Below are 24293 nucleotides of genomic sequence, written 5' to 3' on the forward strand. Positions count from 1 at the left end.
TTACAGTTCCGTTTCTCTGGCTTTCTCCCCCATGGAGATGGAAAGACCCTTAAAAGACAGGCACTCACTTATTTTGTATTCCAGAGCCTAGCACAGATTTTATGAGTCAATTCCCATATGGCTGCTGATGTGAATCAAACCTGCTCAGAAAAATCTTGGATTTTCCCATTGGTGAATATTGGAGAGGTGGGCAAGGGTTGAGTGGACCTGAGGAATCCATGAGGACTTCTCCAACCCCCCCCCCCCGACCCCTCACTGCCCCTATGGATGGTTGATTATTTACTAAGCTCTTGGGGGAGAAGGAGGAACAGGGTGGGTGGGGGCAGAAGGAGGGAGAAAATCCCGTAGTGAAAGGCTATTGTTTACTCCATTTTTGAACTGGATGGAATCATCTAATCCCAAATCCTCATTTCACAGATGGGGAAATGGAACTCAAAGGAGTCATATGGAAGGATTATAACTTATTATTTTTTTACTATATCATGACGAAGTTTCCAGCTGACATTCAGTCATGCATACCACCTAAGTATTCACTGAGGCTGGTGAAGGGAATGCGGTGTTTACTTAGATAGCATACATATTTCTATTTGCTTACAATCAGAGAGGAAAAAGGATAGCACTTTAATGAATCAGGCGATAGGCTATAGATCTAAAGAATTGGAACCCAGAGGATCTTAAAAATACATAATGTGCTAGATGCATAAAAAAGAGACATTTTAAGTTAAGAAGATCATAATATAATTTAGAAAATGTTACTAAAGTCTTGTTCATCCAAATTAGGTTTGATCAGAAATCCCTTTCACAAAGATGGCACTGAAGGTGAAGAGGAAGGCCCTACCCCTCCCAAAGCCGAAGCCAAAGCAAAGGCTTTGAAGGCCCAGAAAGTGCTGTTGAAAGGCATCCACAGTCATAGACAAAAGAAGATCCACACATCACTTACCTTCCGACAGCCCAAGACACTGCATCTCTGAAGCCAGCCCAAATATCCTTGAAAGAATGCGCACAGGAGAAACAAGCTTGACCATTATGCCATCTTCAAGTTCCCCCTGACCACCAAGGCAGCCATAAAGAAAACAGAAGACAACAATATACTTGTGTTCATTGTGGATGTCACGGCCAACAAGCTCCAGATCAAACAAGCTGTGAAAAAGCTCTATGAGGTGGCCAAGATTAACACCCTGATCAGGCCTGATGGAGAGAAGGCATATGTCTAACTGGCTCCTGACTATGATGCTTTGGATGTTGCCAACAAAACTGGGATCATCTAATTGAGAAACCGAGTCCAGAAAAAAATACACATTTTTTTCACCAAAAAAAAATTTAGATTTGATCAAATGGTCCTAACAGGAGAATTATGTATTACGGTTTGTACTTCAGCTCCCTCTGCCTATTTCCACCTTTTCCACAGAGCTGAGTCCTAATGGGCCCGATTAGATCTGATTAGGTGTATCAGTAGGTCTCCTATCACCCCAACCCCCAAAGAGGAAAGGAAGAAATACAACTTCAGCAAATGTGGAAAGCAGTTCTCAACTTTCAACCAGTCAGTGTATAAAAGGAGGGGTTGTTAAGAAGAGGTCCACCTGTTAAATAGATCCTGGAAGAAGTATGCCATGAGTGCAAGCTCAAGGACCATCCTCCCCTGAATATTTGTTATCAACACAAAATACAAATAACTTACTTGTATATAGCACTTTTACCAGCACTAGGTCTCTTTGCTCTTCAACAATATCCTAGTGAGGATGATAGGACAGCTACACCCTCATTTTATAGATGGAGGATGGGGTACAAGAGGGAGGTTGAGCAGTCAGCCTATGGTCACCTAAGAAAGGGGAATGTCAAGGCTGGGATGCCTTTCTTCCAATTATACTTCACAGGCTCCATCACCGGGAATAGAAATACATTTCTGTAACTCATCCCTTTTTGAAGGAATCAGCCCAAAATACCCCAAGACCCAGCCTCTTTTTTCTGTGAAGCGCCAAGTCCAGCAGGCACTCTTGCCTTGTGTCTTGAATCAAGGTCAGTGCATACCAAGATCCTCTGACTCCGATAGGGATGAAAGAGCAAAAGGCACAACCACAGAACACGTTGGTTATGACATTTCTTGGAAATGTCTGCATTTTCATTTCTTTGCTTCTCTGTGGAAACCATCAGTAAGCAACGTAAAACCTCCCTCCCCGTAAGAAGGCAGCATCCTTCTCCGTCTAGGAGGTGAGATATGAAGTAGATGATTTCCAGGCAACTTCCCATGATGACAGCACCTGATTAACCATTCCCAGGTGGCTGGTTCTCCTGTCCTTGTGCAGTCGGTGGCAATACAAAGATGTCACATGACCCAGAAATTTGTGTGCATTGAGAACACTTGGTAGACATATGGTTGTTGTTTTAGTCCTGGGATTTTAGAATCCACTTAGCATTAGCACCCATTCCAGGCTTCTTTAAAGCAAAACAGCTTCTTGCAGTTGAAGTTGGTCTTTAAATTCCTTTTAAAATGAAAACATTAAATCATCCACTAATTTGCATAAAACTCGTCAAAGCATCTTCCGCCTGTGTGAAACATTCTTAATAATTCCAAAGGTGGCTTTGCAGATAAGCAGTGGGCCCTAAGCTGGCAATTGCAGGCATAGTTATTCCCATGTCATCTCTCCGGAAATACGTGCTATAGTCTTTACACTTAATAAAAATCAGAGCAAGGTCAAAAGATTTTTAGCGTCCTCAAATCAGACTAGGAGCCTGTAAACCATCCTTACTTACACGGCCAGCGGGGTGGCAGCCCAGGCAGTGAGAGCAGAACCGTCCTCAGGGGTACAGTCCTGGAGACTGAAAATGAAGGGAAAACTGGGATTTAACCAGCTTGTCTTTGCATTTGCCACAATGGGACATTGTTAGGCCCGGGCTCCATGAAACAATAGACTTCGATAGGACATAATACCCATTTAGGACAGGTTTGCATCCTACCTCTTCAAGCACGCTGAGCTCCCTTTCAATTTGCTCTTGCTGCACACAATGCATGTGTAACAGATTATTTGTCCTCACTCTCTTCCTGTTCTCCCTCCCCCGTGTCTTTCCTTCTGTGTTAGACTTCCAGTAAGTGCAGGGTGATTTTGGTCTCTTGAAATGCTGGGTGATTTTTCATGCGACTCTGCTGCTGAAACACACAGCATTGCTTTCCCTGGTCATTTAAATGAGGTGGGTGCCTTGCATGAGTGGATTTTAAGGGCTGGTCTGTCGAAATGTGTTTATACCCCAATTTCTCCAAGTATGAAATCAGCTCTCAGATAAAATTCTTGGCCGCATTAGATGAAGAATCCACCATTTGTTAACAAACGGCCATTCTCATTTTTAAGGGGGAATGTGTTACAAATATAAAACATCAAAGCCTTCGTAATTTTTCCAAAGAATATAATCAACAAAGAGAAAAATGAAACGGAACAGAACTGTGCTCATAAAGAGGCTTGTTGTAGCATAAACTTGAATATAATGTTCATATCTAGTGTTTTCAAACTCTTATAAGGTGGTCAGTTCTGGAGCTACTTTATAGGGTAATGTGAGAACTCCTCTGGTAAATGAATAATGTCACATAGGAAATTAGAGTGTGACTAGTTTATTCCATGACAGAAACTAGGAGAAACCATATCTGCATGTGGACAAAGACTGCAAGGTAATAGGTAACAACAAAAATAGCTGTAGTAAGAAGGGGAATTCTGATCCTTTTTTAAAAATTAAGTTTTTATTTAAATTCCAGTTTGTTAACATACAGTGTTATATTAGTATCAGGTGTACAATATGGTAATTCTACACGTCCATACAATACCTGGTGCTCACGACAAGTGCCCTCCTTTTTTTTTTTTAAGATTTTATTTATTTATTTGACAGAGAGACAGCCAGCGAGAGAGGGAACACAAGCAGGGGGAGTGGGAGAGGAAGAAGCAGGCTCCCAGCAGAGGAGCCTGATGTGGGACTCGAACCCGGAACACGAGGATCACGCCCTGAGCCAGGGACAGACGCTTAACTACTGCACTACCCAGGCGCCCCGACAAGTGCCCTCCTTAATCCCCAACACCAATGTCACCCATCCCCCCTTAAGTAGTTCTCTCTAGTTAAGAGTCTGTTTCTTCATTCGTGTCTCTCTCTTTTTTCCCCTTTGCTCATTTGCTTTGTTTCTTAAAGAGAATTATGACTCTTTAAAATCTTTATTTTTAACCTTTTAAATCATTTTATTAACAAAAACGTTCCATAAGAATAGGGCAATTCCTGTGGGAATGATAATTTGTTCTTTGGATCTGGAATATAGTTTATTGTACAGGCATCCTTTGCCTTGCTATTCCAAGTTAACTTTGAAGTAATCACCAAGAACTTCTGGAAAGCACAGTGAGGTGCCCTGGAACTAGGATTACTATTAGTCTTCCTGTGAAGTTGTTATAAAGGGTAAAGGAGAAAATTAACAAGTCAGTCCATTATCTCCCACCCAGTGAGTATTAGATACTCATTTTAGAGCGGGGTGGGGTCAGATGTTAATTAAATTACTCAAGGTCACTTGGTGAGGAAATAAATAGGCTAAGAGTTCGAGCCCTAGTCTAGGCTCCAGAGGCCATATTCTTCCCTTTATATCACCATGCTGCCCAAAATATGTTTGCTAAGAGCACACCTTCCTATTTCCCAAATGGAACACAACTCCATTAGACCAGAGAGGAATATTTCACCGCTAGGGCAGTGAATGCCAGGATGGGTAATAACCAAGGGTACTTCTCGTGCTTCTTTTCATGTATTTAAATATATTTCAGATACTCTTATTTGATGTCCACAGCATAGCTATCTCCATTTCCAGTGGGAACTGAGGCAGAGAGAAGTTAGACACTTCTGCTGGATTATACAATTTGTAAGCAGCAGAACTGAGATTTGAATGTCTGGCCCCAGAACACTGTAGGTGCTAAAAAACATACCTGCAAAGTACATTTTCCACTCTTCTTGGATCTAAGGCAAACCAGAAGGGAAAGATATAATCAAGAAACATAAAGAAAAAAAAAAGAAAAGATGTCCTTAGTTTTTTTTTTTTTTTAACTCTGGTCCACGGAAGAAGGTGTTAAAGGGTGGATTTTCTGAGGGAAGTGCCTGACTTATCAGGGAGATAAGCTAATTGTGGCTTCCCTTGTGATTGAAGCTTACCTACCCCCCCCCAGCTCTCTCAGTAACTAGTAGAAATGCAAGGTTACTCTTCCCCCACCTCTTCCCCAGGAAAAACCAATTCCCTTATTTCCATCCTTTTGTAGATCTTGCGCCTTTAAAGCTCTGTTCTACTCTTAAATGAAAAGAACTGGATGCCTGTGGAGGAGGATGGCACGCCTTTTGCCTGAGATCCATAATTGGAATAGGTTTCATATATGAGCCCACACATAGCACACACACACACACACACACACACACACACACACGCTCAACTGCAACAAAGTTTCATGAAACATAATTTATTCTTATCCACTCCAATACATGTTTGATTGAAAGAATTCTGATTACAACTGTCTCACTAGACTGCAGGACCACAGATTGGAAAACTCTGGGTAGGAATCCTAACTTCAGCTTCTCCCAGAGAGTTCTGGAAGAGTGTCCTCCAACATGCACTTCTGGAATATCCTCTGCACTGTCATAATCTCCTGGCTCTTTATCCAGTTAGTCAAGCTGGATTTGACTCTGCGATGTTCTACCATAACAAGTATCTTCCCAATCAGGCTCAAAAGCTCGGAAAGGCTGGCTGAGAAGCTTCTTCAGGGCAGAGGGAATTTCCCTTTTTCCTTTCTGTTTTCTCTCCATCGAATACTTGTTGAATTAACAGTTGGCCTTTGAGCCTGTTAAATATAGGGTGTGAGGATCCTGGTGAAGCTTTCTGCTGTTGGTAGGTACAAACCCTATGTTCAGGGAAATGGGGAAGTAAGGAGAACATGTGAAACCATGAGCTCACACTTGATGTTAGCTGCACACTCACCTCTCTTAGCCTCCTGCAAGGAAGGAAGCTGAAGTGTTCTCCTTGGATGGAAATGAGAAGCCTTCACTACATTAACTAGTGCTTTTACGTCCCGCAAGGATACAGGTTGTCTCTCATTTGCCTTGTCGCTAGGGAGTACGTGCTCACTAAGGAAGGAGTCTTGTGTTGTAGGAATACATGAACCATTTGTTAAATAAGTTGATCTGTTGACCAAGCAGATAGGAGTGCAAATAGTACTGAATGATCAACACTGGTTAGCAATATGGAAGGCTTTTCTACCCACGCCAGAATCATAAGGAACATTTCAGAGCTGGAAGGTCCTTAGGATCACCTGATTTCAGATGTGTGGTAGATATGAGGAAGCCCAAGTTCAGGGAGTAAGCTCTCCAAGATCCTCTAGGGGAAAACTGGGGGTTCTTTCCCTTTTACTGATGCCGTCTATACTCCCTGGATTTTCTTCTTCTGATTCTGCACTTTATCCCGCTAAGAACACAACATTGTCACAGGATGAGTCCCAGCTTCTGTTTGGAATATACGGTTACGTTCTAGCTATTTTTGAGAAAGAAAGGAAAGGAGAGGTTAGGAGGAGACACATACTTGTAACAGTATTAAGTTAACAGTATACACACTAAAAAGCTTTCAAAGTTCCTACCTCCCAGGTAGAATCAATCATCTTTACTTCTGTGCTGTTACTGGGCAGAACTTCCAACTCTGTGGTTCACTGTTTGATTTTTTTTTTGTTTAGATTTTATTTATTTCTGTGCGTGCACACTCACGAGAGAGAGAGAGAGAGATAGAGAGAGAGAGAGCAAGTGTATGAGTGGGCGGTAGGGGCAGAGGGAGAAGCAGACTTCCCGTTGAGCAGCCAGCCTGATGTGGGACTCGATCCCAGGACTCTGGGATCACGACCTGAGCGAAGGCAGACGCTCAACTGACTGAGCCACCCAGGCGCCCCCCACTGTTTGATTTTAAAATGAGACACATAGAATGTATACCTATAGGGCAAGAAACAGAGTATTTGGAATAAACAGAATATTTGGAGTATTTATTTGGAATAAGTAGTTCCAGAACACTAAAAACATATATTCATTCATTTGTTCGTTCATTCATTCATTCATTACACAAATATGCCAGGGAGTGGAAACGTGAAATGAAAAAATGACACATTTTCTTACTGAGAGCACAGTAGGTAAACAGTTGATTACAACATAGTAATGGCCATGATGGAGGTGTGGATACCAACATAGCATTGTGGGATTTCATGGAGGGGTAACAAATCTGTCTGGGATAGTCATAGGAAGGTTCAAAAAAAGGTGACATTAAAACTTTGACATAATTGTACAGAAAATCAAAAAGACTTCACAAAATAACTGTTAGAACTAAGAAGTAAATTTAAAGTTGTAGGATATAAGGTTGATATGAAAAATGTATTCTTTTAAAAAATTTTTTAAAGATTTTATTTATTTATTTGAGAGAGAGCAAGAGAGCACAAGTGAGGGGGAGGGGCAGAGGGACAAGCAGATTTCCTGCTGAGCAGGGAGCTCAACTCAGGCTATACTCCAGGACACTGGGATCATGATCTGAGCCAAAGGCAGTTGCTTAATGGATTGAGCCACCCAGGTGTCCCTGAAAAATGTATTTCTATATACTGACAACAACAAAAATAAAACAATGAAATTAAATTATACCCTTTACTCCATGCTAAGAACTAAAACAGCATTGCAGAGAGACATTAATGAAGACATAGATGAGTGGAAAGGTAACCATATTTTTGATTGGAAGATTCAATTTTATTAAAAAAGATATCAATTATCTCCAAATTGATTTATCGATTCAGTGCAATACCAATCAAACTCCACTAGTTTTATTATTTCTTAGTGTTTATTTTTCGACAGTCACACATCTGCCTTTATTGTGAGCAGCATATGGGACACCTCCCACAATAGTTAAAAAATTAAGGGGCGCCTGGGTGGCTCAGTCAGTCAAGCATCTGCCTTCGGCTCAGGTCATGATCCTGAGGCCCTGGGATTGAGTCCCATATCAAGCTCCTTGCTCAGCAGGGAGTCTGCTTCTCCCTCTCCCTTTGCCCCTCCCCCTCCCCCCTTGTGCTTTCTTGTGGGTGCGCTTTCTCTCTCTCAAATAAATAAGCAACATTTAAAAACAATTAATTAAAAAAAGCAGGGATTCGTGGAAGCCACCCATTTGGAACCGTTGGGGCCTCATATATAAATGCCAATCCAGAGCAGCTGGAAGAGGACCCCAAAGCCCATGAAGAACAAGGTCACCAAGAGCAGGGGGTCTTTGTAGGTATCCCAAGGATGCCTGATGGAGGTAACCTCGTAAACAAAGAACCAGGTGGTGAAGTGCATGGCAGTGGCCAACAGCACCATGGTCAGATGTGGGAAGACAGCTGGCTTTCCTGGGCCAGTGTATCTGCTGATAGCTTCAAGCTCCATTTTGTGGGGCACAGGGTAATTCTCCACTCTGCCATCAGAATAACACATTCACAGGAACTTCTTTTAATTTTAGTTATTTTTTTTAGAACTTGATAAGATGATTGTAAAAAATGTTTATAAAAATGCAAATGATCTATAATAGTCACAATAATCTTGAAGAAAAAAAGAACAAAAAATGTAAAGCTATAGTAATTAAGACAATATGGCATGGGTGTAAATAGAACAAATAGATCAATAGAAAAGAATAAAACTTCTAAAATCTTCTGCTCATCAAATGACACTGCTAAGAAAATGTGAAGAGAAACCACAATCTGAGAAAAATGTTTGCAGGGAAAATATTTTTAGGACTTGATTTAGAATATGTAATCTTGTAGATCAACAATAGGAAGAATGACCCAATTGAAAAATGGGCAAAAGACTTGAAAGAATATGTCACAAAAAAAGATACACATAGCCAGTAGGCTAAGGAAAAGGTGCCAAACATCATTAGTCATCAGGGAAATGCAAATAAAAACCACAATGAGGTACATCTTACACCCATTAAGAATAAAAATACCAAATGTCGAGAAGGATGTAGAGCAACCAGACCTCTCATACATTGCTGGAGGGGGTGTAAGATGGTGTGCTACTAGGGAAAACTGCTTGGCAGTCCTTTACAAGGTTAAACATACACATAGCTGATACCCAGCCATTCCTATGAACTATGAAGATCTATGTCCACAAAAAGAGTTGTAGAAAAAATGTTCATAGAAGCTTCATTCATAATAGCTTCAAAGTAGAAACAACCCGAGGGGCCATCACCAAGAATGGGAACAAACAAATAGTAGTTTACTCATACAGTGGAATACTAGACAGCAGTGCAAAGTGATAAACACAACATGGGTGGATCTCATAAATATTATGCTGAGCGAAAGAAGTCAGATATAAAAATAGCACATATTGTCTGATTTCATTTATGGAAAGTTCAAGAAGAGATAAAAAACTAATCAAAAGAGATTGCAATCAGAGTAGTGGTTGCAGAGGGAAATTTCTGCATTGATAAGAAATGATTCATGTCTTGATTTGGGTGTTGGTTACACAGTGTGTTTATTTGCAAAACTCATCAAACTGTATAGTTAAATCTGTTCATTTTGTTGTATGTAAAATAAAAGTAAATTGGGTTCTTGAGATGAGTAGAAATCTTCATATTCAGAAGAGGGGAAGAGAATTCTAGGTGGAAAGGACTATTATTGAACAAAGATTGATAAATGTGATTGACACTTTTTTGTCTGGTCATGATGAGAACTTTTGTGTTGTTATATCACATGACTCTTAGAACTGAAAAGAAAGGGGAAAAAGAGGGCAAAGTGGTAGCATGGGACCAGATCATGAAGGACCATTGAGCAGGCTAAGAAGTGGATACTTCTTCACCAGTAAGCAGAAGAGTAATATGACCATAAAATCTGGAAGGTTTGTGGGGTAGGGTGAAAGGCCTGAAGCAGAGGTTGGCAAGCTTCTTCCATAAAGGACCAGACAATACATATTTTAGGTTTGGGGGTCATGTACTCTCTCTTACCTACTCCATTCTGCATGGTAGTGTGAAAGTAGCCATAGGCAATGCATAAGGGGATGAGCAGCTGGCTGTTCTGGTAGAACTTTGTTTATGGACACTGAAATTTTGATTTCATAGAATTTTCATGCATCACAAAATACTGCTCTATTTTTTTCAACCATTAGAAAATGTAAGGACCTTTCTAGCTTGTGGGTCATCATTGTCATTGTCATCATATTAGAAAATGTTTCTTTGAGAACTCACCATAAGTCAGAAAGTAGCTGCCCAGTCCCCCCAGATAGTGATAATGCCCATGATCTCCATTTCACAAATGGGGTACTGATGCCCAGAGAGCTGAAGGAATGGCCCCAGCACAGTGTTGGTGATGGAGCTGAGCACAGACCCACACACCTGTTTATAGTTACTGCTTCTGTCCAGTCCTTCCATCAGGCCTCTTATAATGCTGATGAAAGGCACAATTGATCAGGAATATGTTTAATGTCATGGGTCTACATGCACCTAGTCACATAAATTTGGAAATAAAAAGCTAAACTAACTAAGAATATGAAGAAAATGGACAAAACCCTAATTAGTGTGAGAGACCAACATGTTTCTTTTTCTTCCTTCCTTTCTTCTTCTTTTTTTATTTAGGAAGTTCTATCTGATAGGACAAGTCTCTGTCTGATGCTCATCTTCAGAATTGTCCTAGCTATTCCTGGCCCTTTAATTTTCCAAGTAAATTTTAGAACTATGTTGAATCCCTTTAAAATATGTTAGAGTTTTGGCTGTAATCATATTGAATTTATAGATGAATTTGGGGGAAATTGAAGCTTCATTTACTTGAGTCTCCTCATCCATATCTTGTTAAGTAGAACCCTAATATCTATAGGTTTTGATGCTATTTTGAAGTCAATCTTGTATTCTTTTATATTTTTTTAGCAGTTATTGTTATATTCAATTTCTATTTCTCTTCCTTCCTTCCTTCCTTCCTTCCTTCCTTCCTTCCTTCCTTCTCTTTCTTTTCTTATTTTTTAAATGTTTTTTTATTATATTATGTTAGTCACCATACAGTACATCCTTGGTTTCTTTTTTTTTTATATAATTTTTAAAAAGATTTTATTTATTTATTTGACAGAGAGCCGGCAAGAGAGGGAACACAAGCAGGGGGAGTGGGAGAGGAAGAAGCAGGCTCCTTGTGGTGAAGCCTGATGTGGGGCTCAATCCCAGAATGCTGGGATCACGCCCTGAGCCCAAGGCAGACGCTTAACGACTGTGCCACCCAGGCGCCCCCATCCCTTGTTTCTGATGTAAAGTTTGATGATTTATTTGTTGCGTATAACACCCAGTGCACCATGCAATACGTGCCCTCCTTACTACCCATCACCAGTCTATCCCATTCCCCCACCCCCCTCCCCTCTGAAGCCCTCAGTTTGTTTCTCAGAGCCCATAGTCTCTCATGCATCATTCCCCCTTCTGGTTACCCCCCTTTCTTTATCCCTTTCTTCCCCTACCGATCTTCCTATTTCTTATGTTCCATAGATGAGAGAAATCATACGATAATTGTCTTTCTCTGTTTGACTTATTTCACTTAGCATTATCTCCTCCAGTGCCGTCCATGTTGCAGCAAATGTTGAAAACCGTTCTTTCTGATGGCTGAGTAATATTACATTGTATATATGGACCACAACTTCTTAATCCAGTCATCTGTTGAAGGGCATCTCGGTTCCTTCCACGATTTGGCTATTGTGGACAATGCTGCTATGAACATTGGGGCGCATATGGCCCTTCTCTTCACTACATCTGTATCTTTGGGGTAAATACTCAGTAGTGCAATGGCTGGGTCATAGGGTAGCTCAATTTTTAACTTTTTAAGGGACCTCCACACTGTTTTCCAGAGTGGCTGTACCAACTTGCATTCCCACCAACAATGTAGGAGGGATCCCCTTTCTCCACATCCTCTCCAGCAATTGTTGTTTCTTGCCTTGTCAATTTTTGCCATTCTAACTGGCGTAAGGTGGTATCTTAGTGTGGTTTTGATTTGAATTTCCCTGATGGCTAATGATTTTGAACATTTTTTCATGTGTCTGTTAGCCATTTGTATGTCATCATTGGAAAAGTGTCTGTTCATATCTTCTGCCCATTTTATGATTTGTTTATTTGTTTCTCACGTATTGAGTTTGAGAAGTTCTTTGTAGATCTTGGATACCAGTCCTTTATCTGTAGCATCATTTGCAAATATATTCTCCCATTCTGTGGGCTGCCTCTTAGTTTTTTTGACTGTTTCCTTGGCTGTGCAGAAGATTTTTATCTTGATGAAGTCACACAAGTTCATTTTTTCTTTTGTTTCTCTTGCCTTTGGAGATGTGTTATGAAAAAGGTTGCTTTGGCTGATGTCGTAGAGGTTGCTGCCTATGTTCTCCTCTAGGATTTTGATGGATTCCTGTCTCACATCGAGGTCTTTCAACCATTTGGAGTTTATCTTTGTGTATGGTGTGAGAGAGTGGTCAAGTTTCATTCTTTTGCATGTAGCTGTCCAATTTTCCCAGCACCATTTATTGAAGAGACTGTCTTTTTTCCACCGGATGTTTTTTCCTGCTTTATCAAAGATTAGTTGCCGAAAGAGCCGAGGGTCCATTTCTGGGCTCTCTATTCTGTTCCATTGGTCTATGTGTCTGTTTTTGTGCCAGTACCATGCTGTCTTTGTGATCACAGCTTTGTAGTACAGCTCGAAATCCGGCATTGTGATGCTCCCAGCTTTGTTTTTCCTTTTCAACAGTTCCTTGGCGATTCGGGGCTTTTTCTGGTTCCATACGAATTTAAGGACTAATGTTCCAGTTCTTTGAAAAATGTCATTTGTATTTTGATTGGGATAGCATTGAAAGTGTAGATTGCTCTGGGTAGCATGGACATTTTAACTATGTTAATTCTTCCGATCCATGAACATGGAATATTTTTCCATCTTTTTGTGTCTTCCTCAATGTCTTTCAAGAGTGATTTATAGTTTCTAGAATATAGATCCTTTACGTCTCTGGTGAAGTTAATTCCAAGGTAACGTATGGTTTTTGGTACTATTGTAAATGGGATAGAATCCCTAATTTCTTTTTCTTCAGTCTCATTATTCGTGTATAGAAATGCAACTGATTTCTGAGCATTGATTTTGTATCCCGCCACATTACTGAATTGCTCTATAACTTCTAATAGTTTGGGAGTGGATTCTTTTGGGTTTTCCATATAGAGTATCATGTCATCTGCGAAGAGAGACAGTTTGACTTCTTCTTTGCCGATTTGGATACATTTTATCCCTTTTTGTTGTCTGATTGCTGTTGCAAGGACTTCTAGTACTATGTTGAATAATAGTGGTGAGAGTGGGCATCCTTGTCGTGTTCCTGATCTTAAGAGAAAGGCTTTCAGCTTTTCCCCATTGAGAATGATATTTGCTGTAGGCTTTTCATAGATGGTTTTTATGAGATTGAGGAATGTACCCTCTATCCATACACTCTGAAGGGTTTTAATCAGGAAAGGATGCTGTATTTTGTCAAATGATTTTTCTGCATCTATTGAGAGAATCATATGATTTTTGAATTTTTCTTTCTGGATAAAATCTAAGACACTGATAGATTTGCGAATGTTGAACCACGCTTGCATCCCAGGTATGAATCCCACTTGGTCATGATGGATAGTCCTTTTAATGTACTGTTGGATTCTATTAGCCAGGATCTTGTTGAGGATTTTGGCGTCCATATTCATTAGGGAAATCGGTCTGTAATTCTCCTTTTTGATGGGGTCTTTGCCTGGTTTGGGGATCAAGGTAATATTGGCTTCATAGAATGAGTTTGGTAGCTTTCCCTCTGTTTCTATTTTTTGAAATAGCTTTAGGAGAATAGGTATTATTTCTTCTTTGAATGTTTGATAGAATTCCCCAGGAAAACCGTCCAGGCCTGGAGTTTTGTTTTTTGGAAGGTTGTTTATCATTGACTCAATCTCTTCATAATTAATTGGTCTGTTTAAAAAATCAATTTCTTCCTGTTTCAGTCTTGGTAGTTTATAGGTTTCCAGGAAGGCCTCCATCTCTTCCAGATTGCTTAATTTATTGGCATAAAGCTGTTGATAAAAGTTTCTAATAATCCTTCCAATTTCATTGGTGTTGGTTGTGACCTCTCCTTTTTTAATCATAATTTTATTAATTTGGGTCCTTTCTCTATTCTTTTGGATAAGTCTTGCCAGTGGTCTGTCAATTTTATTGATTCTCTCAAAGAACCAGCTTCTAGTTCTGTTGATCTGCTCTACTGTACTCCTGGTTTCTAATTCATTGATTTCTGCTCTAATCTTGGTCAACTTCTTCCTCGTGCGTGGATTAGGTCTGTCCCTGTGTTGTTGTTCCAGCTTCTTGAGGTGAGAATATAAAAACTGCATTTCAGATTTTTCTATTCTTTTGAGTGAGGCTTGGATGGCTATGTATTTCCCCCTTAGGACTGCCTTTGCAGTATCCCATAGGTTTTGGACCATTGTGTTTTCATTCTCGTTGGTCTCCATAAATTGTTTAAATTGATTTTTGATTTCCTGGTTTATCAAATCATTCCTGAGCAGGATGGTTCTTAGTCTCCAAGTGTTTGAGTTTCTTCCAAATTTTTCCTTGTGGTTGAGTTCCAATTTCAAAGCGTTGTGGTCTGTGAATATGCAGGGAATAATTTCAGTCTTTTGGTATCGGTTGAGACCTGTTTTGTGTCCCAGAGCATGGTCTATTCTCGGGAATGTTCCATGGGCATTAGAATAGAATGACTATTCTTTGGTTCTGGGGTGTAGTGTTCTATATATATCTCTGAGGTCCAACTCGTCGAGTATGGCATTCAAAGCCCTTGTTTCTTTGTCGATTTTTTGCATGGGTGTTCTGTCTGTTTCTGATAGTGGAGTGTTGAGGTCCCCTACTATTAACGTATTTTTATCTACATGTCTCTTTATTCTGGTTCAGAGTTGGCTTGTGTATCTTACTGCTCCCCTGTTGGGGGCATATATATTTATAATTGTCATATCCACTTGTTGGATACATCCTTTAAGAATAATATAGTGCCCTTCTGAGTCTCTAACTATAGTCTTTAGTTTAAAATCCAATCTGTCTGATATGAGAATTGCTACCCCAGCTTTCTTTTGAGGTCCATTGGCATGAAAGATGGTATTCCATCCCTTTGCTTTCAGTTTGAATGTACCTTTAGGTTCAAAATGAGTCTCTTGTAGACAGCAAATGGATGGTCATGTCTTTTTATCCAATCTGCAACCCTGTGGTGTTTTATCGGAGCATTTAGGCCATTTACATTGAGAGTGAATATTGAGAGATATGATTTTAATGATGCCATGTTGCCAGTAAAGTCTTTGTTTCTATCAAGTGTGACTTTCTGTTCTATATCACTCTTGGGGCCTTTTTACCTTTATAGAACCCCCCTTAATATCTCCTGTAGGGCTGGTTTTGTGGTTACGAAATTGGTCAATGACTGGCGATTCTGGAAGGTCTTTATTTCTCCATCAATTCTGGATGACAGCCTTGCTGGATAAAGGATCCTTGGCTGCATGTTTTTCTCTGAAAGAGCTTTAAAAATGCCCGCCCAACCCTTTCTCTCATTCCAGGTCTGTGTAGACAGCTCTGATGTAATTCTGATACCTTTGCCTTGGTACGTGAGAAATTTCTTTGTCCTGGCCGCTTTCATTGCTGTATCCTTGGATCTAATATTTGCGAATGCACTATGACGTGACATGGCGTAGGTTTGTTGTGGTTGAGCTTGGGAGGGGTCCTCTCTGCCTCTTGGACACGAATGTTTGTTTCCCTTGCTATATTAGGGAAGTTTTCAGCTACAATTTGTTCAAATATCTCTTCTAGACCTCTGTTTTTCTCCACCCCCTCGGGGATGCCGATGATTCTGACATTGGAACATTTCATTGAGTCAGTAATCTCCCCTAACGTACATTCCTGAGCGTGGATTTTTTTTAAGTCCAGATTCTACTTTAGCTTTGTCTTCTACTAACCCATCCTCCAATTCGCTGATACGTTCTTCTGCCTCATTCACCCTGGCCGTCAGAGCCTCTAGTTTTGACTGCATTTGGCTCATAGAATTTTTAATTTCTGCCAGATTCGCTCTCATTTCCGCTTTTAGAGATTCTATATTCTCATTAACATTTTCATTAGTACTTTCTTCAAGTCTACACATCATCTGGACCATTGTTACTCTGAATTCCATTTCTGATAATTTGATTATATCCATATCCATTAGTTCTGTGGCAGAGGCCACAGACTCATTGTCTTTTCTTTGCTGGGGGGGATTTCTCCTTCTCGTCATTCTGATGAGGAGAGGTTGCGGGGTTGTCCAGAGCCCAAATTATTGACTGGGACCCAGGCTGTGCGCCCTTGTTTTATAGGGATCTTAGGGATGTGGGCTTCTTGATTTTTCAGCCTGCCTTCTGGGGCGGGGGCCTGCCGCTCTGATACTCAGGCAACCCTGTTTGGGTAGAGTCTCTGTGTCCCCTGCGAGGGGGTATGGGGGTGGGCAAACTAGTGAGCCGGTCTTTCCAGGCTTTTGTTCTCTGGTGGCTTTCCCTGGCAGTTTGCTGTGCCTCTTCTGAGAGTCAGAGCAGCAGTGGCCGAATCTGAGACTCTGTCTCAGAACAGAGGTATCGCGAACCGTTCTCCACTGATGTTCTGGCCACTTTAACTCTGTTTCTGTTGGCACTGCTCCCAGTATGTGCACCCCACACCCGGCGTCCCAGCCCTCACTTCCAGGTCTGGCACGTCTCTGTCCTTTGTGTTTCTAACACTGTCAGCTGCTAGCCGCCAGTCGCCCCTGCGCGTTCCGGAGCTCCCGGTCTCAGTCTGGTTCCAGTGAGCACACCAGAGCTCCGTTTCAGTCTGGTGGCACGGGTTCCCCAGCTCACGGTCTTAGTCCACTCTCTCACGGTGCCAGTCCACGAGTCCGCCTGCTCCCCGTGCAGGTGGCTACCGCTTCCTGGGGCCCGAACGTGGCGGCTCCCTCTCCCTTCCGTTTATCTTCCTATATCTGTGCGCGGTTTCACAGCTCCCCGCTTCATACCTCAATACTCAGTGCTGGAGATGTTCATTTGTAGAGATCCAGATGTATCTTCCTGCATCTCAGGCTGATTCCGTGGATGTTCAGGCTGGTCTGGTACCTATCCAACTCAACTCAGGGGACCAGCTGAAAAAGGGGTCCCCTACTCCTCTGCCATCTTCTGGAATCTCCTTCCTTCTCTTTCTTATCTTAATTCCAGTTAGTTAACATACAGTGTCATATTAATTTCAGGGGTCCAAATAGTGATTCAACAATTCTATACAATACTCAGTGCTCATCATAAGTGTACTCTCAATCCCCTTCACCTATTTCTCCTTTCCCCCCTCCCGTTTGGTAACCATCGGTTCTCTATGGTTAAGGGTCCATTTTTTTGGTTTGTCTCTGTTTTTTTTTCCTTTGTTCATTTGTTTTGTTTTTAAAATTCCACATATGAGTGAAATCATATGGTATTTGTCTTTTTCTGACTTATTTCACTTAGCATGATACTCTCTAGCTCCATCCCCGACATACTTCTTAATAGGTAAATTAGTCAAACAAGCAAGACTATGGAGGACTAGACTATGATAATTGATGTGCTTGGTCTGACAGACACACATGGAACACTTTTTGGCCCCGAAGTGAAAATCACGCAGGCCATAATCAGAGTGCAATTAAGTTGGAAATGAGCAATAAAAGCAAATGGGCAGAAAGAAAGAAAAACCCAGGCACTTGGAAATTTAACAATATAAAATTAAATATAACATAAGTTTAACAAAATTACTTCTGGGTTAAGGAAGAAATCAAGATTGCAATTAAAAACCTTTGCAAATGAGGGGTGCTTGGGTGGGCAGTTGATTTCAACCAACTCTTGATTTTAGCTTGAGTCATGATCTCAAGCCCTAGTCAAATTGCTTGCTCAGCGGGGAGTCTGCTGGAGATTCTCCTTTCCCCTCTGCCCCCTCCCCGTGCTCTCTCTCTCTTTCAAATAAATAAATAAATCTCTAAAAACTAACAAACAAAAACTTTGCAAATGAACAAGTGCTTTACATATTAAAATCCACACTAAGCAGCTCTCAGAAGTGTCTTTAAAAGAAGAGAGAATCCCCCCCCCCCAAAAAAAACACCGTGTGAAAAGATGGACATGGAGATGGCAAGGAACACAAAGGACTGCCTGCAAGCACTGGGAGCCAGATCGAGAAGTAGAACAGATTCTCCCTCAGACTTCCCTCAGGGCTCTTCTGCTGCCACAGGTGGGGTCCTGTGGGAAACACAGGGGGCAGTTTGTGTTTGTCCTGACCCCAAATAAGACAGCCACCTCCCTGAGGCCAGATCTACAGAAATCTTGGGCCGGATCTCAGGGGAATTCGGGAAGGGTGGGAGGCAACTCCTTGGAGGAGTTCTAAGGGGCCCCAAGGAACACCCTGATTTTGGACTTCCCAGTCTCCAGAATTGGGAGAGAATAAATTTCTGTTGTTTAAGCCACTGGGTTTGTGGTAGTTTAGTATGCCAGTCCTAGCAAACGTATTATGGGAAATTTTATGTCAATACATTTGAAATCCTGGATGACATGGGTGATCACCTGGGAAGTGTAAATGGCTAAAAGTGGCTCATAAAAAGGTAAAAAAACAAAAACAAAAACAAAATCCTTGAAACTGTGATTCACAATCAGTCCACCCAAAAAGTTGGAGACTGTACAGTTTTATCAAAAGAATCTACCCAAACTGCAGAAAAGTAGATAATCCCCATGTTACATACAGTGTTTCAGTGCATAGAGAAAATGGGATGCTTACAAACTATTTCTAGAAGGTTAACACATCCTGCTAACAAAGACAGAGAAGGAGGGTACACAAAAATAAACCAGTAGGAATATCTTATTTATACATGTAATTAGTAAATTTCTTTAAACAAATACCAATAAATCCAACCAAGCAATGGGTCAATAAAATAATAAGCCATGGCCAAGCTGAGTGCATAAGGCTGAGGCAATGCAAAGAAATCTAGTCAATGGGGTTTAAAGAAAAAAAATCCTGATCTTGTCAACAGGTGCTGAAAAAGCTTTTGATAAAATTAAACACAGAGTCCTGGTGGAAACAAACAGCAAACACCAAAAAGTTAGACCCGAGTGACCCAGACAAAGGGCATCTACCAAAGAATTATTAAGGTAAAGACAGGAAGATAAAAAGGATGCCCACTGTCACAGCTACAATTCAGTATTTGTTCTGGAGCTCCCAGACAATACAATAAGACGAGGAAAAGAAATGAGATGCAAGTCTTGTCTTTTCTTTTTTTTAAAGGTCTCCTTTGTGAGACTAATAGAACTAGTGAGAGTTCCATAAGACAGGTGGACTCCAGATCCATATTCTATCTTTGCTCTACAGCAGCAATGACCGATCAGAAAGCATCACTGAAAAGTTCCATTAATAGGGCGCCTGGGTGGCTCAGTTGGTTAAGTGTAGGCTTGCAGTTTAGGTCATGATCTTGGGGTCCTGGGATCAAGTCCTGCATCGAGCTCCTTGCTGGGTGGGGGGCCTGCATCTCCCTCTGCCTACTGCTCCCCCTGCTGTGCTCTCTCTCTCTCTCTGAGACAAATAAATAAAATCCTAAAAAAAAAAAAAAACAAAAAAGAGAAATTCCATTAATAATGGACTCAAACTTGGGACCCCTGGGTGGCTCAGTCGGTGAAGTGTATGCTTTCAGCTCAGGTCATGATCTCAGGGTCCTGGAATCGAGTACCACATTGGGCTCCCTGCTCAGCCAGGAGCCTGCTTCTCCCTTTTCCATCTGCTCCCACACTTTCTCCCCCACTTGTGCTATCTTTCTCTCTCAAATAAATAAAAAAAAATCTTAAAAAAAAATAATGGCTGCAAACTCATCAAACAACTCAGAATAAAGCTAACAGGTGCCTCAGTTTGTGTGAAGAATTAATACAACTTTTCTGGTGGAAGGAAAAGAAGATTTAAATATATGGAGAGAAACACCATGACACGTATCTGGTCTGAAGCAATACTTTCCACCACCCTCAGCATATTATCTTTTTATGAGGGAAGAATGCAACATATTTGAAATTTGGCTTTTTCTGGAAGCAGTAGTAGTTGACATTTATCAAATGTCCACTATGTGTCAAACACTTTACAATATTATTTCAATTAAACTCTCTTAAGCCTCAGTTTTCTTGTCTATAATATGGAGATAATAAGCCCACCATGTAGCATTGTGACTTAAAAGGGCAAATACATTAAAGGAACAATAAGAGGTACAAACTTCCAGTTATAAATAAAGAAGTCACAGGAGGAAAAGTACAGCATAGAGACTATAGTCAGTAATATTGTAATAACTTTGTACGGTGACAGACGGTGACCACACTTATCATAGCAAGCATTGTGTAATGTATAGAATTGTTGAATCACTATGCTGTACACCTAAAACTAATATAATATTGTATGACAACTGTACTTTAATTAAAAATAAATCAATTAATTAGAAACAACAACAACTCTTTGTAGAGTCTTTCATATAGTAAGAGCTCAAGAAAATGACAGGAAAAAAACCCATGCTATTTAACAAATAAGCTATTTACTTCTTACAGTAACCTTGTAAAGAAGGACTTCTTAAAAATTTGAATTCAGTTAATTAACGTATAGTGTATTCTTAGTTTCAGAGGTAGAGGTCAGTGATTCATCAATTGCATACAACACCCAGTGCTCATTACATCACGTGCCCTCCTTAATGTCCATCACCCAGTTACCCTATTCCTCAAGACCCTCCCCAAGAAAGAATTTTATAAAATCGAGTCAACTGTGTAGTTCGTGTTTGAAGATTGTTCCAGCTGACTTTTTAAACTTGATCTTGTCCCTACACACCATACGGTCATTCAGGACGCTCGGGGAAGGAAGACTATATAGTCTGAAATCTGGTTTGAGTATGGAGGGTCTCAGTAGAAGCACCGCCTGTAACAACCCCCAGCTCCCCTCCCTCTGCTCACGGGCCTGTGATAATCACAGGCGGAAGTTAATTGAATTGTCCTGCAGATTTAGCCAGTCTTCTACTAGGCTGGTAAAACGAATGAAAGACGCAGTCCAGATGTCCCTCAGGGGACCTGTGGTTTTGCAGCTGAAGTCAATCCAGTTCCTTCCCTAAGACTTGCCCACTTTGGGAGCCTGCCCACTGCTGTTAGCACTGGTTGAATGGGTCAGACATCTCCTTTCTGCACCAAGGGGCTAATCTGTAGGTTTTTTTTTTTTCTTCCAGTCTCAAATGACTTTTCTTTATTGCCCTGTCAGAGTTCTTATTTTATAATGCTTTGAGCAATTTTTAAAAATATTTTGTTTATATTCTCTATTGTATCCCACACTCCAGGCAAGTCTTTGTTTGTTTGTGAACAGGTGCTAGCCCGTGTGCTCCTGTATAAATCCAGGGCTCTCTGAGGCAGGTGATGAGACTGCCCAGGGTGTCTGAGGTATGAGGCCTGACAACCCAGCACCACCGCACTTTCGGGCCATGAGGGAAGGAGGCCTTACTCCGAGGATCTCCCCACAGACAGTAAATACACGTGGCTTGGCAAAGCAAGTAGAAGTGCTCTCACCTCACCTTGCATGAAAAGACCACTCAGGGTAGACACAATATTCCAGTGATGGAGAGCATGGGCCAGTACACTAAACTCTAGGTCAGATTTTCATAAATGAAATTTTATTGGAACTCAGCCATACTCATTCAGGTAGGTATGGCCTGTGACTGCTTTCCTGATAGAATGGTGGAGGCGAGCGGTTTCAACAGACAGTGCATGGCCCACAAAACCTAGGATATTTACTTCTCTGGTCCTTGACAGCAAGGGTTTGCAGACCTGTGCTCTAGAGGTCTAGTATGGAACCCTCTAGTTGGCACTGAGCAATCAGAAATCCTCCTAAAGCAATGGCGAGGCACAGCCCCAGCAGGGACCAGGCCTCAGGGGCCATTTTGGTGACAAGTGTCTCTGTTGTTTGTCCCTGTTCATGCAAGGATGGGCAGTGTCTATGTCTTAAAGATTTTTTTTATATATTTTTAGTTATTTCATTTTAATTTTTAAAAAATTAAGTAAGCCCCATGCCCAATGTGGAGCTTGAACTCACGACCCTGAGATTAAGAGTCACATGCTCTACTGATTGAGCCAGCCAGGCACGCCACCTTAAAAAAATTTTTAAGTTGTAATAGCATATATGTAACATAAAACCTGTCATTTTAACCATTTTCTTAAAGATTTTATTTATTTATTTTTAGAGAGAGAGAGAGGGAGAAAAAAAGAAAGCATGAGATGGGGGGAGGGCCAGAGGGAGAGGGAAAGAGAGAATCTTGAGCAGACTCTGTGCTAAGACTGGAGCCTGACACAGGGCTCAATCCAACCACCTTGAGATCATGACCTGAGCCAAAACCAAGAGTTGAACGCTCAACTGACTGAGCCACCCAAGTGCTCCCCCCACCCCTGCCCTGCATTTTAACCATTTTTAGCTCAGTAGCATTAAATACATTCACATTTCTGGGCAACCAGTCCATCTCCAGAACTTTTTCATCATCTCAAACTGAATGTCTAGACCTTTTACCATTTCTCCTGTCTTGAAGTTTTCAGCAGTGAAGAGCCCATTTCTCTCATTCATCATGGTAATTCATGAATGAGTCCCTACTGTCAGCAGGGAATATCCATTTTTCCTAGCTTGCTAAAAAGCAAATCCTCTGTGTCAACTCGGATGTATGTGGCAGAAGGCTGATGAAGCTGCCTCTTTGCAATGTCCAGTTTGTGCCCCTAACCAAATGCTCCCAGAGAGTATTTTCTTGATAGCACATGGCTGGATTCAAGCTGAAACCATCTAGGACTCACACCCTTGCACACTGATGTTACTCAAGCAGTTTAAAGTAAATCACTACAACCAGCATGAAGCATGATTCTGGAGGCTTAGCAGGTGCTTGGTAAATATTTCTTGGGCAGAAAATAAGGGAAAGAATGAATGAATCTGCTCTGAAGGCAAGAGTAGAGAAATTGTCTTCAGACTCGGGCTTTCATTGGTCACATTCTTAGGAATCTGACACTTCCATTTTGTGGTTCTCTTTCAGGAACATGGTTGTTGTAATAATTCTTCCAACACTGATAAGAACAGTTATTTTTAACTGGACATTGTCGAGGGGTGTCCCGAAGTCCTTCCCACCCCAGCTTCCTTGACATGGACATGTTCAGATTTCCACTAGAGCTGCCTGGCGAAAGGAGATGGAGTACTATCCTGATTAAAAATGCGGGAGACTTCCTACATTCTCCTGCATAGATGTGTCACTGAGCAATTGCCAGAATTTGCACCCTGGTGGAATTTAAGATGGGGCTAACTGGTTCCTCTCTCTCTCATTCCCTTCTCCCAAATCTCATCAGAGGCCCACCATCAGGGCGGGTGTGTGCTTCCACACTGTGGGGGAGTATGGGAGTGTGGATTTAGGGGTGGGAGGGGAAATAGGAACCACCTTGATTTCCACCCTAGGGAACCAGTGGCTGAAAGAGGCCATAAAAACCACCCAGATGGGCATGCCCATTGGGCAGATGGAGAAACTGAGACCACAAAGACTAAGTGGCATGTGGAGGTGGGCCAAAGTGGCCAGTCACACACTAGAGTCAGAGCCCTGGCAAGCCTCATTTCCACATCCCCTCGACTAGAATGTTGAATTTATTTGCCTGGATTGACTGTCGTTAAAAAAAAAAAAAAAAGAAGACCCAAGTAGAATGTAGCTTCTACCACAGATCTTTCTTTCTTTCTTTCTTTCTTTCTTTCTTTCTTTCTTTCTTTCTTTCTAGAAACAGTTATCAATTATTTAATTCTTGATAGAGGAATGGAAATAAATCTCAAAACCAAATATTATGCAGTCATTCGAGGAAAATACAGAATAAAGACCCAACAGTTTTGTCTAATGAAAACAAGATGTGTCCACCTCCCCGCTTTGTTGACCCTGGTCTGTGTTGTACAGTTCTGCAGACAACTCTTAGCACAGGTAGTGGAGAGAAGTAATATGAAAAATGATGAGCTCTAGAGACCATTCAAGAGTGTTTACTGACTATATTAGCACTTGTGTTTGCTTAATCCCATCTTTCAGTGCTTTGAAATAATTCCAATCTATATATCCCGTAAAAGGCAAGCAATTTCCAGGCTATAGTCTTCAACACCAACCAACTAGTGTCAATCTGCAATTAGAGACCAATCCAAGATGGCACAAAATCCCCCACAACCAAGAGGTACTGCTTCCCAAAGGACTGTATATCTCCCTTGGTGGCA

At 41.2% G+C, this 24293-nt stretch overlaps 1 protein-coding gene and 1 pseudogene across 1 annotated transcript; one reads left to right on the top strand and one right to left on the bottom strand.

Annotated features, from left to right (window-relative positions):
- Nucleotides 1-807: 807 nt before the first annotated feature.
- On the top strand, nucleotides 808-1268 carry LOC113268133 (60S ribosomal protein L23a-like; annotated as a pseudogene).
- A 6928-nt stretch (nucleotides 1269-8196) lies between these two features.
- On the bottom strand, nucleotides 8197-8467 carry LOC113268159 (transmembrane protein 258-like). Its single transcript, XM_044390338.2, has one exon. It carries the CDS (start codon nucleotides 8431-8433, stop codon nucleotides 8197-8199), a length of 237 nt encoding a protein of 78 aa, XP_044246273.2. The 5' UTR covers nucleotides 8434-8467.
- Nucleotides 8468-24293: the final 15826 nt, after the last annotated feature.

The sequence above is a fragment of the Ursus arctos genome, unplaced genomic scaffold (genome assembly GCF_023065955.2).
Source record: "Ursus arctos isolate Adak ecotype North America unplaced genomic scaffold, UrsArc2.0 scaffold_6, whole genome shotgun sequence".
Classification (NCBI taxonomy): domain Eukaryota; kingdom Metazoa; phylum Chordata; class Mammalia; order Carnivora; family Ursidae; genus Ursus; species Ursus arctos.